We start from the raw sequence: 18,813 nt of genomic DNA, 5'->3' as shown, positions 1-18,813 counted from the left end.
CAAAGGCATTCTCATGGGAGAAATACCAGGGGAGATGATGGTATAAGTCTAAGTACAAATGCTGGAGAAACAGGCAACCAATGGTGTAAATCTCTAAATCCTAGTCTGAAGCCCCAAGAACCAGAAATGCTGATGCATGAGAGCAGGACAAGATGGATGTCCCAGCTTGAGCAAATTTACACTTCCTTTGCCTTTTTATTCTATTCAAGCCTTCAGTGGATTGGATGATTCTCACTGGCACTGGTAAGGACAATCTTCTTTACTTAGTCTACAGATTCAAATGCTTCCAGGAATGCACTTCAGACACACCTAGAAATAATGTTTTGCCAGCTGTCTGTCTAGGGCAATCAAGTTGACACAAAATTAACTACCACAGTTGATAAACAGAATGTTAATAGTGTGTGTTGATTGCCACCAGCTGTGTTTAGCAAAGTATTAGAAAAAAGAGATGAACTCAGACAAGAGTTGGTTGGTTTATGAACAAAAATGAAAGGAAGTTAAAAGAATGTCCTAAAATTTGGGACCTTGTAGAGTTGCAAGGGTCAGTTGCTCCTAACCCCTTGTAGCACCAGCTATATACTTTGCGTGGCCGGGTACAAAATGAAAATGCGAATGTGTATACCTTCTGAGTGTGCAGGTCTTGTGCCGATGAAGCCTGAACCCAAATTCAGTTATTACAGTGAGGAGTTTAAACCAGCAATGAGGGGAAGATCAGACTAAGGATGTGGCCTCCCACCTATTGTTTCAGATGGCCTCAAGCTAGCTTCTATTCAGTTAGGGGAAAGGGATTGGATGAGGAAGCAAAGAAACAAGTCAGACCTGAGAATTATTTTCAGAAAGACTTTTTGAATATGATTGCTGGCATGTGAAACTGACTGGAAGCAAATAAATCAGAAGTCTACTAAGTTTTTTAGGAATGATATTGCCAGATGAACCATGAGGTTTATATCTTTGTCAATACTTAGAAATAACAGACTTCAAAATTTTTACCAGTCCTGTGAGTGGAAAATTGTATCTAATTGAAGTTTAAATGTGCACTTTCCTGATTTATCAGTGAGGTTGAGAATCTTATTTTTGGCTATTTCTCTTTTCCCTCCTGTGAAATGTCTGTTTGTGCCTTGCTCATTTTTCTTCTATTTATCTTTTAAAAAAATATATTTGATTGATTTTTAGGAGTTCTTCATATATTCTTCATACATTTTCCCAGATTATGTGTTGCAAATAGCTTCTCCCTCTTTTTGGCTTGACTTTTAAATATAAATAGAGTCAAATTTATCCATCAGTTTTTTGGTTTAGTGTACCTTGTATCTTGTATCTCATTTAAGAATTCCTTTATTCTAATGTCATAAAAATAACACCCTACATTTTCTTTAAAAATTTTTAAAAGTCTTACATTTCACATTTAAGTCTATAATTTCCTGGAATGTAATTTTGCCTAAGAATTGAGGTGAAGTTCCAATTTCATTTCTTTCCCTGTGATCTTCTGACATGTATCAGGTTCTCATATATGTGTAGGTCTATTTGGGGGTTGTTTTATTTTCCATTTTTTCTATTGAATTGTGTCAATACCATACTCTATTAATCATTCTAACTTTATGATAAATCAATATTTGGTACAGTAAACTTCTACTACCTTGTTCTACTTCTCCAGAACTGTCTTCATGGCTTTTTCTTGGCTCTTGAAATTTCCATGTTTTTTTTTTTTTTTTTTTTTTTGCGGTACGCGGGCCTCTCACTGCCGTGGCCTCTCCCATTGCGGAGCACAGGCTCCGGACGCGCAGGCTCAGCGGCCATGGCTCACGGGCCCAGCTGCTCCACAGCATGTGGGATCTTCCCGGACCGGGGCCCGAACCCGTGTCCCCTGCATCGGCAGGCGGACTCTCAACCACTGCGCCACGAGGGAAGCCCTCCATGTATGTTTTTAAATTGGCTTGTCAAGCTCAATAAAATGTCCCATTTCAGTTTTGATTGGAACTGCATTAATCTGTAGATCATTTGAGGAGAATTGACATCTTTATGGTACTGAATCTTACTATCCACGAACATGCTATAAGTGTCATTTATTTATATATGTATATATTTTTCATAAAGTTCTTTATGTCTTTTGCTGAAGGTGTTGATTGCAGAGAAGCCATTTTACTCTCATGTACTGATGAAGAAAGGTACTTAATGGGCTTATTTCACGTTCATTTAGTTAGAGGTGAACAGGACTCTAACCCAGTTCCTAATCCGAAGATTTTTCTTCACCTCGTTCTGCCCCATTTAATTGGAAACATGTACTTTGGATATAGCATGGATCACATCACATCTTCCAAGTCATAATGGACAGACTCAGTTATATCAGATATCTTATACTTCATCTATTTCATGGGTGCACCTCCCCCATCTCCTGCCCCCATGCGATAAATGTTCTGTTTTATAGGAGTAAACACCCCTGGGCATCAAGAGCAAGCTTATTTATGAAAGATAACCTACGGGATTGGAAACCTCATATTCTCTACCTCTCTCCTTCCACGCACTTGTTTTTGGGAAAGTCTGTAGATCATTTATTAAATAGTTCTTTCTTTTCCTTTCTGTCAGCCTTTGAGGGGGAGAAATAGGCATACTTGCCAGAAAGAAGAGTGATTCTTAAACTTGAATTTTGCAGCCCGTGTTTACAAAGTGAGCTTCTGTTCCCACTAATCATTGCTTATGTCCCCTCATTGATGAGCAGTAATCCTGGGGTACTAACACCACTGGAGATCCTACTTACCAGCCAACTCCAGAGCTACGTGGCTGTAATGACAGATAGAAAACCAAGTGAGTTCTGCTTATGAATAAGATATAGAGAGTATACAGGCTTTTGAAACCACCATCTGCCTGCTCCTCATTCCAGAAAGGGGTCAGTGATGCTGATATAAAGATACAGACAACTAAAAAATAGGTGTGATGGACATATAAACTTGTATTAAAGAATAAAAACTGACTGTAGCCATTTCCACCTTTGGGGAGGAGTAATGGCGTACTGTGTATCAGTGGGAAAATGGATCTCTATGTGGCTTTGTAATATCTCAGGGACTAGAGGATGGGGGAACCCAAGAGTGCAGGGACTGGAAAATCGAGTAGCAGGGAGATATAGGGCACTCTGGAGAGAGACAGGGGCCCAACCACAGTGGTGAAAGGCCTGCTGAGAAAAAAGGGGTGGGGGATACCCCGGGTGGTGGGGTAGCTGACAGAAACTTTTCATCACCTCAAACCTAAGGAAAATAAGGTGACTTCCACGGTTCATTGGACCAGGATCAGAGGGAACAGAAGAGCTGTTGGAGGTGAGCCAGTGGGGTAAGAACTCAGAGGGACAGGGAGAGAGGACACAGCAGTCTCCTGGGACTGGCAGAAATCACAGGACAAAGGTTGAAAGCAATCTGATTTAAATCTGAAAGTACAGGAAGACCTCAGCCTACTTAAACAAAATTAGGTCACCTTTTAGATTTTTACATATATCAAAACAAAACACTTTGGGAGATGACTCTGGAATAGTGCTCTGAAGGCCAAGCACAGCAGGGAGGCTGGTGAAAGACAGCCATGCCAACAACCCTATTTGGGTTTTTTAATTAAAAAAATGGTTTGTTTGGTTTTTTGTAGTTTGAGCTCTTTTTTCAGTCATTCACCACCTTCCTTTCTGTCATGTCCTTCTTTCTGAGAGGGAGCTTGATGTAGAGGAGAAAACATAGGCTTTCTAGCCAATCATATGTGCATTTGAATCCTGCTGTGTCATGCGCTACCTATGAAAACAAGCAAATTGCTTTACCCTCGGGCCTGTCTTCCATGTGCAAAAGACAGATGATAATATCACCTTTCAGGGTTCTGTAAGGATTCAGGGAGGTAAAGTATGGAAAGGACCCAGAAGTGGCTGACAGTAAGTGCTCTGTCTGTCCCTCTGTCTTGTCAGTCTGTGTTGACAGACTGAACAAACAAATGGATGGTGGCCAGATCATATTTAAGATGGAACTCTGACCCACACTCTGCAGCAACCAGCCCAGGAAACCAACCCATTATCTACAGTAACCAGACCAGGAAGCCAACCTGCTATGTGCAACTCAGACTTGGAGGAAGTCAGACCACTGTCTCTATCTCACAGTCCATAAGCCAAATAAGAATACCTGTAACAGTCTACCCCAAATAGCCAAGACTTGATAAATGACTGACAGCTTCTTTAATATTTGCCCCTATTTTTTACTTAAAGCCATCCTGAGAAAGCCAAATACACACCCTCTAACCCATCACACAGGATGCCATGCTTCTAGTCAGCACACTTACAGCTTCCACATGCCAACAGCCACCAATCAGGACGTACTGGAGGCTTTCTCACTCCACTGCCTGCTTTTGTATTTCTGCCAAGAGACAAGTGATGGTGGCTGACTCTCTTGCTATAGCAAGCTTTGAAAAAATAGCTTTTGTCTATTCTCATTTGGTTGGTCTTTGTTTTTTTCCACCATCTCTTTTTTTTCCTGGCTCTTCCCCTGTTATGGACTGAATGTTTGTGTCCCCACAAAATTCATAGGTTGAAGCCCTAACCCCCAATGTGATGGTATTTGGAGATGGGGCCTTTGGGAAATAGAGTTAGATGAGATCACGAGAGCAGGAACCCTATGATGGGATTAGTGCCCTTATAAGAAGAGACATTAGAAAGATTTCTCTGTCTCTCTCCTCTCTGCCATGTGAGGAGATAGCAAGAAGGCAGCAGTGGACATCTGCAATCCAAGAAGAGAGCTCTTACCAGGAATAGAACTGACTGGTGCCTTGATCTTAGGTTTCGAGTCTCTAAAACTGTGATAAAATAAATTTGTTGTTTAAGCCACTCACTGTGGTATATTGTTGTGGCACCTGAGCATACTAAAACATCCTCCTTTTCCCTATGCATCCTTCCAACCCAAAGCTCTGGACCTTCCAAAGCCTTCTGGTCCCACTACACTTGATCTGTTCACCATCACACTAGGGTCATGCACTCTGTTAAGTGACAACTCACTTGAAAAGCTCCCCAGGCAATGCAATGATATATCTATATATCTATACAGATATGTATAATTTAAAAATTAATATGATTTCCATTTGTAAAAGATAGATGATAATTTTTGCAAAATGAATATATGTATACAGTCTCAGCATTGGACCTCTCATTGTCCAAGCACACAAAAAAAAGAAGAAAATAAAAATCAACTAAGATTCTACCACTCAGAGATAATCACTATAACATTTAGTACTTGTCCTCCCTGACATTTTCTATCTATCTATCCATCCAGCTATCATCTATCTGTACATGAACTTATACTATTGTATATTATATATTCACACATTTATAAAGGCAACACCATACAGCTTTCTCCTTCTTAATCTAATACATCATAAACATCTTTCTAAGGCACTAAGTATACTATACAATAATTTTTAGAGCTGTAATATTTCATTGTATGGCTGTATAATTAATGTACTTAATCCCTCATTGTAGGATGTTCATACCTTTTTCAATTTTTCCTGATTATAAACAACAATTTGTATATTTTCTTTTCTTTCCCTTAATCAGAAGTTTATTTCCTTATAGCATATAAGGTAGCAATCATGTGTATTTTTTTTATTTATTTACCTATCCATCTATTTCCAAATAGTTGGTTAGTTTTCTCAACAACACTAATTTTCAAACAATCTCTATTTTCCTATCAGTCTGAACTACTTCATCATACCCTAAATACCTTAGGTTTCCTTTAGAGTTTCTGTCCTGTTCTATTCCCCCTTTCATGTAATTCTGTGATTGTTCAACAACTATTTGGTGTATTTCTTTGATATCTGAGGATAGGAAGGATGCCTTCATCCATCTTTTTTTTTGAAGGATGCCTTCATCCATCTTTTCAGGGCCCACATCTGGGCCCTGATATAAAAGAGCAGGCTTGTTATAACCAGAAAACCCAAGCTCATATTTGCTAGAGGAAAATCTGTACAGAAGCAAAATTAGCTAAGAGTTGGGTAATGCAGATGAGAGACTTACCTGAGCAGCTGGAAATCACTGTCTCATGGTCTTTGCTTTTGACCCAAATCGTTCTGATCACAATGGCATAGATGACACTGCGGAAAGGACCAAAGATACTATTAAAATGTCTGGTGGGTCCATACTGTGAAGACCACCCCCAGTTTCCTGAGTGTGAGGTGTGGAGTCAGGGGTCTCTCAACCATGGTCTGCCCACCTCTGTAGAATCACAGTAGATGGCAGCTACTTCTTTTTTTTAAGCCAGGAGGCTTGGACCTGGTGAAGTTAACTGATTTCTCCAAGATAACTCATGTGGTCAGAGGTATAGCTTAGGTTGGAATCCAAACACAGGGTTTGGGGTCAGAAAGATTTAGATTTGTAACCAGCTCTACTACTTGCTGGTTATATGACCTTGATTTTAGACAGGCTTTCATGTGCCTCCATGATTCCCACCTCGAGTGTTCACATCACTGTGTCATCCTCTCCCCTTGAGTGTGGCTGGACCTGTGACTTGCTTCTAATCAGTGCATTGGGGTGAAAGTGATGGGATGTCTGTGATTATATAATTGTGTAGCACCTGTCTTGCTAGTATCTCTCTGTATTCCTAGCTTTGAAAAAGCAACTTGCTGTGAGTCCTACAGCCCCAGGAGATCAATTCCGCCAGGAGCCCAGGGGAGCTTGGAGGAAGATACTTCCTCAGTTGAGCCTCTGATGACACCCCAGCCTTGGCAGACACCTTGATGGCTGCCTTGCCTAAGCAGAGGACCCAGTTAACTGTCCAGACTCCTGACCCACAGAAACTGTGAGATAATAAGTGTATGTTTTAAGTCACCAGGTTCATGATAATGTTATCCAACAATACATAACTAATACACTGAGCAAAATAGGCGGAATGTTTGTGTCCCTCTCCTCTCCCAATTTACATGTTGAAATCCTAATGCCCAATGTGATGGTATAAGGAGGTGAGGCCTTTGGGAGGTGCTTAGATCATAAGGAGGGTGAAGTCCTCATGAATGGGATTAGTGCCTTTATAAGAGGAGACCCCACAGAACTTTCTTGACCTTTCTGCCATGTGAGGCTACAAGGAGATGTCTGCAACCTGGAGGACAGCCCTCACCCAAATGTACTGGCAACTTGATCTCAGACTTCCAGCCTCCAGAACTGTGAGAAATACAGTTGTGTTGTTTAGAAGTCACCTACTCTGTGATATTTTGTTATAGCAGCCCGAACCCACTAAGACACTGGGCCTCAGTTGAGACTGTCAAATCGAGGTAGTAATACAAACCTCTTAAGAGGTTTATAGGGATCAAATGTGACAACATTTAAAGTGCTATGCACAGGGCTTGAAAATTAGCAGAGGCTCAATAAATGCCATTTTCTTTCCTCTCTTTCTTCCCCAATTTTCACATAATATCACACCTACTTTTACGAGATATAATCTGTACCTGAAAGGAAAAAAAAGTGTTAATGACTCAAAAGCATTAACAAATTTTGTATCCTTTGTTCCCTTTGATAAATATAAATATGCATGCCTTTCTTTAATTAGTTATTTGACATTTCTAATTTATTAAGAACCTTGACTAAAAACTTTGAGACAAAGCACTTCTTCATTTTAAAACTGCACTAACTTCCCCCTTGAGAATCACTTGGATGAAAAAAAATCAGAGTTCTAGTTTGCAGTAGCTGACAAAGCACTAATTGCTTTTAATGATCTTTAGAATATACCTTAATTAATGGCTGTGGTAAAACCCTCCTTATTGATTTTCCCCTGCTCAGAGAACCCCTCTGAGTGTTCCAGGAAAGCTCGGGGCCTTTTTGGAGCATCCTCACTCCTTCTCATATACCTGCCCAGGGACTTTTCTGGAAATTGTTTGTCTACATTAAAGAAAAACTGAGAAAGAAAACTGCTAATGAGTCTATTCTTTACCCTAAGTTGAATATTTATTAGAGCAGGGAAACTTTTTCCCAGGTAAATGAAATACAAGGAAAAGTTACAACCACCATCAAGCATTAATTGTGTACTACAATTGCAACCCCAGGGCTTAATTGATCAATAATTCAAATATTTATTGACCATCAACCATATGTACAATGGAAAATTAAGAAAGATTTTATGTGTTAGGGGTTTGGGCTTTAGTTACCCCCACCTCGTCTCCTTAGGATCAGTCAGGCAGGTGGAAAGCCAGTACCAGCTTTACTGTTAGCCAGGAAAACTAATAAGTAAGATGCCTCTTTAGCTTATTCCCCAAATCCAGCCACTTCTCAGGGTGTAACAGTCATGCATCAGAGAGCACTCTGAATACATTCATTTCCTTCTTCTTGCTGATTTCTTTCATCTAATTAATCAACAAGTTCTATGGACTGTCCTTCAAAATGTCTCCATCACCTGTACCTTCCTCTCCATTCCTGCTCTTAACTATCACTTTGGACCCTTTTGATCTCTTTTTGTTTAATATTGATATTTTGATGATTTTTTTATTGTGGTAAAATAAACATAACATAAAATTTACCATTTAATCCATTTTTAAGTGTATAGTTCAGTGGCGTTAAGTACACTGACATTGCTGTGCAACTATCACCATCATCCGTCTCCAGAACTTTCTCATCTTCCGCAACTGAAACTCTGTACCCATTAAACACAGAAGTGTGTATTACTTCACAAATTAATGTGTCATCCTTATGCAGGGGCCATACTAATCTTCTCTGTATCATTCTCATTTTAGTATACATGCTGCCAAAGCAAGCACCCCTTATAATCTCTTGCCTGATTATTTGCCATAGTCTTCTAAACACCTCCACTCTGCTAGCATCTTGAATGCCCATACCTCCCGCCATCAGAACTGGAGCTCTGGGACAGAGCATCATTCCCTGGCTTAAAAACCCTCCAGTGCCTCCACTTGCCTATTAGATGGTGTCCAGTCTCTCAAGCAGGGCATCCAAAGTCTCCCACAATCTGTCTCTGCTTCCTTCATCTCTATCATTATCATCCTGCCTCCCTCCCTCCCCACTGTCTCTCAACACATTTTTTTCCATGTGGGCAACAGGAGAAACCAATTAAACTAACCCCGATTCCATGCTTAATATGTGGTTGACTTTGGGTGAATGTGAGATCCAAGGTCTTCCATTTCTCTGTGTCTGCTTTCCTTTCTTCCTGAAAATACATTTTTTTTTTTAGCCCATTCTCTATATATCACTTTGCTGTGAAACCTTTCTGAGCTGCCTCTGTTCCTCAGTGACAGTTAGCTCCCCCTTCCTTGGGGCTTCCATGCTGGTGTCACACTAGGCACGCTGAATTTTGTCTATGACAGTTGTATCTTAAAGATCACGCAGACCTAGAAATAGCCCATTCTCAGAAACAGAGCTGAGGAATAGCACCTCCATTCTTTTGGGTCAGCTTCTTCCATGTCTTTTCTTTATCTCCACTCCCTCAGCAGGTGTAGCTTTACTTCAAGTTTCTTAGAAATCTGAAAACCTAAGGGTCACTGAGATTGAGTAAAATACCTCTTCCCTGCAACTGGCTGGTTTATTTCTTGATTTTATGGAAGACAGTCCAGACACAGACCCGTTTTCCTTCATTACCTTCATGAAGGCAGCTCCTGGCAGTGGGAGAGTGCGGGAGTCCAAGCCAGAGGAAGACCTTTCAAGTGGCATTAAGTACTTAAGATGATGCCTGAGGCCAGTTCCTGAGTCTTGCTTCTGGATTGTGTATGAGGAGTGTCAGAAAACAGAACAAAAATTCTCTCTGTCCTCAAGACACGTGGAGAGCATTCCACTGAGACCAAAAGTGCCTCTTTCACAAACGCTGCAGGACTCAGCACAGGCCTGGGGACTTGAAGGATGCCCATCACAGTCTTGGAGCCACAGGCTCCATCTCTGCCTCCACCTTTGCCTCATTTTGGGGCCTGAGGATGATGTCCAGTTGTGCTCTGAAGTTCTCATTAGAGACCAAGCATAGGGAGGGGGTGTAGGGGGAGCTGATGCTTCACTTAGCACGGTCCTTTTTACTCTTCTCCTAGCAGGGGCTTAAGGATGCTCCCTGACCAAAAGTGTCTCTCCCTTTTATTAGTTAATTTCATTAATACTAATGCTATGAAGATAAAATATAGGGAGATACAAGAGTATATAATAGAAGGCTTGGCTTGTTCTGGGGGTCATGGAAGCCTTCCCAGAGGAGGTGAAATCTCAGCTAAGATCTGAAGGATAAAATTGATTTTTTAAATGCAAAAGAGGATGATCATTCAGGCAGAGGGAACAGCATGTGCAAAGTCGCTGAAACAGGAGGGATCATGCGCACTTGAAGAACTTAGAGAAGACCAGCATGGCTGAAGCATGGTGAATAAGGCAGCTTGTGTGCCTTAAGATAAGGATGGAGAGTGAGGCAAGAACCAAAGCACACATGGCCTTTAGTGCAGGGTTAGAGGTCTTGGACTTTATCCTCAAACAATGGAAATCCACTGAATGGCTCTAAACAGGAAAGTAAAATGATTGATTAACATGTTTTTTCAAAGATCAGACATTGTTCAGTGTGTATAATTTGTTTCTATACATGTGTATATGCTGGTAAATGAATTGAACAGTCCTGGAAGGGTATATAGCAGGGGCCCCCAACCCCCTGGCCGCAGACCGGTAGTGGTGCATGGCCTGTTAGGAGCCAGGCCGCACAGTAGGAGGTGAGCGGCAGGTGAGGGAGTGAAGCTTCATCTGCCACTCCCCATCACTCGCAATTCTGCCCAAACCAGCCCCTCCCTCCCCATTCCCCCATCCCTCCCACCCCCACCCGTGGAAAAATTGCCTTCCACAAAACTGGTGCCTGGTACCAAAAAGGTTGGGGACCACTGATATGTAAGAAATTCTTAACAGTGCTACTTCTGAGGAGGGGGACAGGGCAGAAGTGGAAGGAAGATTTTTATTTTTCATTTCATACTCTTTCATTGCTTAGAATGGGGAAATCTTCCCAAAAGCTCTTCAGAGAGCTCACATTTCATTGGCTAGAATTGGATGACGTGGCCGTTCCTGAACCATTCACATGCTGAGGGGAGGGGTTGCCATTGAGTGGCTTAGAGTGGAATGGATATGGGAAATTCAAACACAAGCATCTACCATAACCTGTCAGGCTAGTGATAATGGCTTTTTCAAAAGACCTAACTCTTGCCAACCCTCAGGTAAAAATATATAGGATGTCACTTCCTTGACTGATGCGATGGGTCATCCGACCTTGGCCTTGGACTTCATGTCATGGACAGTGCTGGCTAGGATCTTGGGCCCTTTTACCCACCATGGCCTTGTAGTCCATAGAACTGTACTGACCTCAGCTTGGGGCTTTCCCACAGTCTGTTCCCCTTTCTCCAAGCAAAATAAGATGGATTTTTTTCGTGTAACATAAATCAGTGCTCCATGACAAACGTGCTTTCTTCCTCTTATCCTTTGCAGTTGTCGGCTCTGGATCTTTTAAGCCTCTACCTTTGTCTCACAGAGTAAAAATGATAGGAGAATGAGAAATCAATTAGGTAGCAAGAAAATAACCATAGCTAAAGTAAAGCAATTACACCAGGGCTAAGAACCTTTTCCAGCAACAGTTAGACAGTTGTGTCAAGTAAATTTCGAAACAACAGGAGTTGTGTGGACCCAGAAAAACAGTGTATTGCCTTTATTGTCAGTCACTGTGGTTTCAAGTCTTGGCAGCCTGATTTAATTAATGACAGAACAGCTAAATCTTTATCCATACACAGCTGTCATGACAGTTTGCCACTGACAATACAACTCCTTCCTTCCTCTCTTTCCCTCCCTCTCTGCCTTTCTTCCTTAATTCTTTCCTTTCACATATATTTATGGAGTATCTACCATATGCCAGAAACTGATCTAGGCACTAAATAACCAGAAATTTCCATACTAGGGGTGTGTGTGTCTGTGTGTGTGAGAGAGAGAGAGACAGAGATGGAGCGACATGACACTTCTGTCTGATTGATGAAGTACATCAGTCAGGTCTGCTTTGTTTATTTAATCAAACATTTATGAAGTGTCCGTTATGTGTTGGGTTTGGAGTCTAGAGATTAAGAGACAAGAGTCCATGTACTCAAGAAATGTAGCCACACTAGCAGGCAATGACTCTCCCGTGAAGCCTTAATGGCAACATGGACAAGCTGAGGCGGGATGCGGCCTAGGATTGGCAGGGGCAGCTCCGTGTGGGGTTGGTATTTGAAATGAGACAGAAAGAATGTGAATCATTTTGCCAGAAGCAAGGCAGCGTGGGTCTGGAGGAGTGCTCAGGCATAAGGAATGATGTGCACAAAAGCCCAGGGGTGAGAGGAGTGTGGGGTGTCCCGGAAACAAGAGATGGCTTGTTTTGGCTGCAGTAGTGGGTGCAAGGAGACTGTGTGAGCAGCTTCTCCAGGAATAGCCACGGAATCTGAAAAGGACCAGCGATCTGTCTTAGCAGATATTAAATGTATATAAAGCTACAGTAATGAAAGCAGTGTGGTGTTAGGGGCAGAAAAACCACTAATTTAGTTATTTGTGTGTTTTCTCCTTTTCTTAATTATGTCAATCACTACAAACTGGAAACAAAATGAAACCATATTCAAAGTGAAGAAACAAACGACAAACTAGGGAAATTTTTGCACTATATTAAAAAAGAAAAAGGTTATTGCATAAAGAATTCTCTAAAGATAGAGAATAGAGAAAATAAAAACAGAATAAAGTGAAGGGAATAGAAAGCTCAGAAACAATAAGAGCGTTTATAATATAAATATGCATATGATAAAATTACCATTTCATACCGTAGAGAAAAGATAAATCATTCAGTAAGTGATATTGGGACAAATGACCCAGCATTAAAAAAAAACAAAAAAAACAAATTTAACTTAGATCTCTAATTCATATTACATAAAAATCAAATTAAACATCAAAATCAAATAAAAAATATTTTAAGGTGATATTTTAACATGATCTCAACACTGAAATTATTTTCAAATAATTAAAATTATAAATCATTAAAAAGTTAAAGTATAGATAAGTTTGTGGAAGGGACAATTTCCTAAGAAAGAAAAGAAATGAAAAAATGTAAAGAAAATTGTGTGTAGATGTGAATACACTAAAATATAAAATGCTTATATATTACAGAAAAGCCATATACATTCCATTCGTATTTTCACATGCATTTATATAAAGTTTTGCAAAGTGCTTTCCTATGATTCTTTTTTTAAATGGAGTCATTTGACTTTCTAATTTAGGTATTCATGATTTCTCTCCTTAATTATGTCAGTCTTATTAACTGAAAGCAAAATAAAATCACATTCAAAATGAAAAGGCAAACTAGGGACAAACTAGGGAAATATCCTAATCGTATAAGAACAGGAAAAGTTTTTATATAAAAAATATCTCTAAAGAGAGAGAATAGAGAAAATAAAATAAAATGGAGAAAAACGGGTAAAAGAATACGAATAGGTAATTTACTTAAAAAACAAAAATAATAAGGAACATATAAAACGTGTTCAACCTCATCTGTGATGAAAGAAATGCGAATTAAAACAACAATAGTATATATGTATTTTTGCCTATCAATTTGGTAAGAATACACATATATATGTATATATATATCTGTATATAAATGTATCACGCACGAGGGACAATAAAGCATGAGGCATGGTTAATAAAGAGCATGAACACCTTATTTGTGTTGTTTCTTTTGTCTACTCAGTCTTGGAATTAAGAATTTAACCTTATCTGAAAGAGTCACTAGCAACAGAATCAAGCTCAGGGTACCAAAGTGTGATTAAGAAAAACAACAACAACAAAAAAAGAGTTGAGCTTTAGCTCTGAGAGAGATGAAATTATAGCAACTTATCCCTCAACTAGCTGGCAAACAAATTCTTCACAAAACTCCATCTGGGCCTGGTCTTGGTTCAAGAAGTGGGGAGTTGCTATGCTGCATCCCCCAGAGAGAAGCTTTCTCTCCCGCAGAAGCCTGACCATGGAAGAGGACGAGGGAAGATGATGACTGAGGAAGTAGGAAATGCTTCAGGGAAGCTCAAGGACAGACAGAGCAAGGTCCCTCGGAATTTTCATGGTTCTACCCCAGCTGGAAGCAAGGAGCAAGGAGCGGGGTTTACTGAGGCCTTTGTCTGACAAGGGCTGAGTGATTTTGAAATCATCCCCTTTAATCATTAAATGAGACTTTGCGTTTTCCAAGGACACTACAAAAATGCACAAGTTGGGCCGTAGGCGAGTCAGAGGAGAAGAAGAAGCAGCTTGAATTAACGGGGGAAATTTCAGACAGTGAAAGCCCCGCATGAGGGATCTGGCCAGACAGCACGCTGGGAGCCTGTGGTTCACGGCTGCATCCGCCCTGCTGAGCAGGGGTTTTGAGTGATTTCAGGAGCTGATGGGAAATTAATCAGGAGAGAAGCAGTGACATTTGCTGCCACCGAAATCGATGTGTCAGTTGCCTATGACGGCATGAGTCACTTCCTTCCAAATACTTTCTTACCGCTGCAACTGGCCTCTTTCCTCTTCCATGGGATTCTTTTAATGTGGCTGTTACTTACCTTTGATTGATTGTCTAAATAACCTACGTCTTCCCTTCGGGTTTCCCCCCAGATTCAGCTTGGTGGAGAGGAGAGTAGTAAATTGAAATACAATATAGATGTTAACTTGTAGATTCAGCAGAGATGACTGGACAATATCCAATCTCAGTAAGGCTGAGGGGCTAACTGTGGGAATCACTCTGCTCCCGTCCAGCTCGACCTCTGCTGTTGATGGAGAGCAAGTCATTTTGCTTCTTTTAGCCCTAAGTCTACTGGTGAAAAGTTTAGGGGCTGGACTATGTGGCGGATAACATTTTTCCAGCTTTAGTATCTTAAAGGACTGAAGATGAGCAAAGAGCAAGAACAAGAGATTCCTATAATGTCAGAAAACACTTGAAAAATACCCAACCACTTAATCTAAGAAATGCATATTAAAACAATGAGTTACTTATTTAAACCTCTGTGGTCAGCAAAGACTGAATAAAGAAATGATACCACCTTCCTCTGGGTCAGGGGAGGAAAAGTGAGAGCTCTTGTTTGCTGTTGGCAGGAATACACATTTTTTAATAGGGCAGTTTATGCATATGCATCAGAAGTCTTAAAATGAGCATCATCTGTGATCTAGCAATTCCATTAGAATGAGTTCTGAGGAAATAATCAGAGACTCATGAATAATTTTAAGTACAAAATTTTTATCACAGCATTATTTATACTATTGAGACCCAAAGGCTGATCTTCCTTTGCCCAGGACGAATTACGTGACACTCGATGGCAGGCTTGGGAACACTCAGAAGGTGCAGGATGAGCAAGACCCATATACATACTCAACATGCCAGGTATCTCCCTGCAATTCCTGATCCCATCCACCCGTGCAGAGCCACTTTTTCAGAGATGATCCTGCCATGTGACCAAGGGAGACCCTGCCTTGTCCAGGTGGTTGTGGTCTTCTTTGTTGAAAGACCATCTTTGGCCCATCATTGGCTGCAGGACAAAGGGAACATACTATGGCTTGGTTCCTAAGGCCCTTCACAATTGAGTCTCACCCCATCCAGAAAGAGCTTATTGCCAACTTCTTTTCCATCGGCACTGCCTGCCTGTCCTTTTCTGTCACCATACGCACTCTGACCCCCGGTTACCAGGGAAACTGCTTTCTCTCCACCATCCCCTTCTCCTATCTGAAGCCTTCCTTCCTTCAAAGGATGATTCCAAGAAGTGTTCCCTGCCATTATTTGACCTCACTGCATACATTGTCTAGCATATTTTTGTGTGTATTGCATTTTTTTGCTCAGTTTTGTTTCAAGTTTGTCTGTCTTTTCGATTATAGGATCTCTGAAACTGGCACTACGTCTTATATTTGAAAGGTTGCATGATATAGGAGAAAGAACAGGATATGGAATCAGACAAACCTGGGGTTAAATCCTGCGTAATGTTGGGTAAGTTACTTAACCTCTCTGAGTTTGAGTTTTATCATTTATAAGATGGGGATAATAGTTATTTCACAGAGTTGTAGTGTGGTTGATGAGATCAATGTTAACCACTTGGTACAATGCCTGCCCCACAGCACATACTCAGAAAATGTTAGTTCCCTCCTCTTTGTCCCACTTTGGAGGAGTTGAGCTTAGCACATAGCAGCTTTAGATAAAATCTTGTCACCTAGTCCGTTCCCCAGAGGATACTAGGAGCAATGAGTGGCCTGTAAGAGAGGAGAGCAGCAGTTGGTGAACCGGGAAAGCCCCTGTATGGGTCTGGCCTGCTGGCCTCTTACCTGATGATTGTCAGGGGGATGAAGTACACCAGGAAGGCCACGATGGTCATGTATGGGGTCCAGTAGGAGTCGTCGGGCCACAAGGCCCAGCACTGCACTTCACCATTGGAGAGTTTCCTTTTCCCAAATATGATAAGGGTGGGAATGGAGAACAGGAAAGAGAGGCTCCAGGCAATCACGCTGAGGACCTTGGCCTGCTTTTCTGCTCAGAGAAAAGAGGGGGATGCTTGGGTATCTGGAAACATCCTTTGGGAGCACGCTGAAGAGGGATTCTGGAAATCTCAGAGCCTCGGTTTCCTCATGCATAAAATGGGGATAATAGGACCAGCGTCTAAGGCTGATGCAGGGATTAAAAAGAGTATGCTTACACAGAAGCTAGAACACTGCCTGGCATAAGGTCAGTGTTCCCCAGTTTCTCCTCTTTTTCTTCCCCGATTTACCTGCTTGATTGAGATGGCTGATGCACCCATTCCTAAAGTACTACGGAGCTCACTTTGTACCGCATACATTTGATAGGTTGCTGTGCAAGTGCTTGTCTTTTGTACCTTGCCCATCCTCAAAGGCAGGGATGGGACCTTTGGTCTGTCTGTCATCCTTCTCTTGTACCTAGTACTGTGAAGCACTGTGACAGTGTTTGAAAGCTGTTTGCCAAACGTTAAGTAGCCTTCTTTCATTTGAAGGAACAAGGGAGGAATTGTAAGGCAGAGAAAGAACACTGGACTTGGTTCTGGAGAGCAGGGTTCATTCAAACCAAGCCCCGAAGTCTGGTAGATATGACCCTACACACTAGATTTGGGCTCTTTCAGATGTGATATTTTGACCTTGGGCAAATCACTCAGTCTCAGCCTGAGTTCTTCTCTAAAGTGGGATTAAAAAAAAAACCACACTCTGCTCACCTAACCAAGTCATGATGGGGCTAGAGAGAGACAATTAGTATACATGAGAGTGCTTTTTGAAAACAGTTGTTTTGATGTGATGCTTTCTGTTAAGCTGTTGTTGAAGGTCTTCATCTTCATCCCCATTGTAGCTGTGCTGTCTGTGCTGACTGGCCCTGGTGGCCCTTCTTCATCCAGGGACAGGAGACCTCCCTCCACCTTCCAACTTTCAAATTGGAAAGCAGGTGCATGTTTCTGGGTGGGGAGGGAAATGTAGAGTCTGGTGGTATCGTAGAGAGGTGTGTAGGGTGTGGTCAAGGAGCTATAAGAAGTGAGAACAATTCTAGAAGAAACTAGGGACTCTAGTAGAGTCTTGAATCCCAAATACTTGGGAGAATAATATCTGGGGTTCTGTTCTTGCTGAATTGTCACTCTGAAAAGAGTTATGAGAAAGATTTAGAAAACAGATATTACTGGCACACTGAACAAGCAGGAACCTTGGGGTGGAATTATAATACAGTCTTTTGAGGTCTTTCTGTCGTCCCCGTACATGGATCCAGTGACCCAGTGGAGTGGGAGCTCTTCTTCTCCTGTTTGAAAACTCAGCCTCTTGATGTCAGTGATAATTAGGTAGTTAAAAAGCCCCTGCAGTCACCTTACATGGTAAACAGTGCTTCAATGTAGTAATGAACTTAAAAATTAATAAGTAGATGGGCTTCCCTGGTGGCGCAGTGGTTGAGAGTCCGCCTGCCAATGCAGGGGACACGGGTTCGTGCCCCAGTCCGGGAAGATCCCACATGCCGCGGAGCAGCTGGGCCCGTGAGCCATGGCCGCTGAGCCTGCGCGTCCGGAGCCTGTGCTCCGCAACAGGAGAGGCCACAACAGTGAGAGGTCCGCGTACCGCAAAAAAAAAAAAAAAAAAAAAAAAAATTATTAAGTAGAATATCAGATAATAATAAAGATTCAAAATTCCTTAGATGACTTCAAGTTAAGTCTTCTTTCCTCAGATGGGCCTGCATCAAGTATGAAACTGGAGTCTGGGAAGGGGGCCGAGCCCTCTGCTTGCTTTTCTCATCTGCTGTTCCTACTCCTTCTCCAGGTCGCCAACAAGTTTGGGGCCTCTCTGAGCTGGGGTGCAGGGGGCAAGGAGGAGAGAGGGGACAGGAGAGTTCTTACTTGACTAGTAGTGTCACAAGGTGGCTCATGCTTTTTGTGCCTGGCTGCTGTTTAAGGCTGATGCTTCAACTCCTGAGGAACTTTCCCAGGCTCTTTGGAAACTCCTCTCCAGTTTCCATTTGCCTTACTTGGTTGGCCTCTTTCCATTCCTCCCTAGTAACCTCCAGCCTCTTTCCTTTTCATGTTCTGGTAACTCAGGTTGAGGCTGGGTGACAGCCAGGATCTTCCAGACCTGTCCTGGAGCAGGTCCACAAAATAAGCCCTCCAAGGGCCAGTGTGTGAAGTGCAATTTTAAAAACACGGACAAAATAAAATTCTTCCATGGTTAAACTAAACTCCAATTTTTCAAAGTATTAAGTATTTAAATTGTTTCCAATTATTTTGTATTATAAATAATTCATATGCATCTCTTTGCACTGCTCTGGTTATTTCCTTAGCATGAACTCTTAGAAACTGAAGATTTGGGCAAATATAGCT

General features: G+C 41.6%; 1 protein-coding gene across 1 annotated transcript in view; it reads right to left on the bottom strand.

The window, feature by feature from the left end:
• NPSR1 (neuropeptide S receptor 1) overlaps positions 1 to 18,813 on the bottom strand; it is a gene marked incomplete at both ends in the record, with an annotated part of 117,469 nt that overhangs the window by 10,332 nt on the left and 88,324 nt on the right. The window contains 2 exons of the mRNA XM_081243664.1: positions 6,020 to 6,096; positions 16,286 to 16,487. Of these exons, the coding sequence (XP_081099790.1) occupies positions 6,020 to 6,096; positions 16,286 to 16,487 (279 nt within the window). The remainder of the gene's footprint in view (positions 1 to 6,019; positions 6,097 to 16,285; positions 16,488 to 18,813) is intronic.

The sequence above is a fragment of the Mesoplodon bidens genome (assembly GCF_964165515.1).
Source record: "Mesoplodon bidens genome assembly, chromosome: 9".
Classification (NCBI taxonomy): Eukaryota; Metazoa; Chordata; class Mammalia; order Artiodactyla; family Ziphiidae; genus Mesoplodon; species Mesoplodon bidens.
This window is presented reverse-complemented; position numbering and strand designations above follow the sequence as displayed.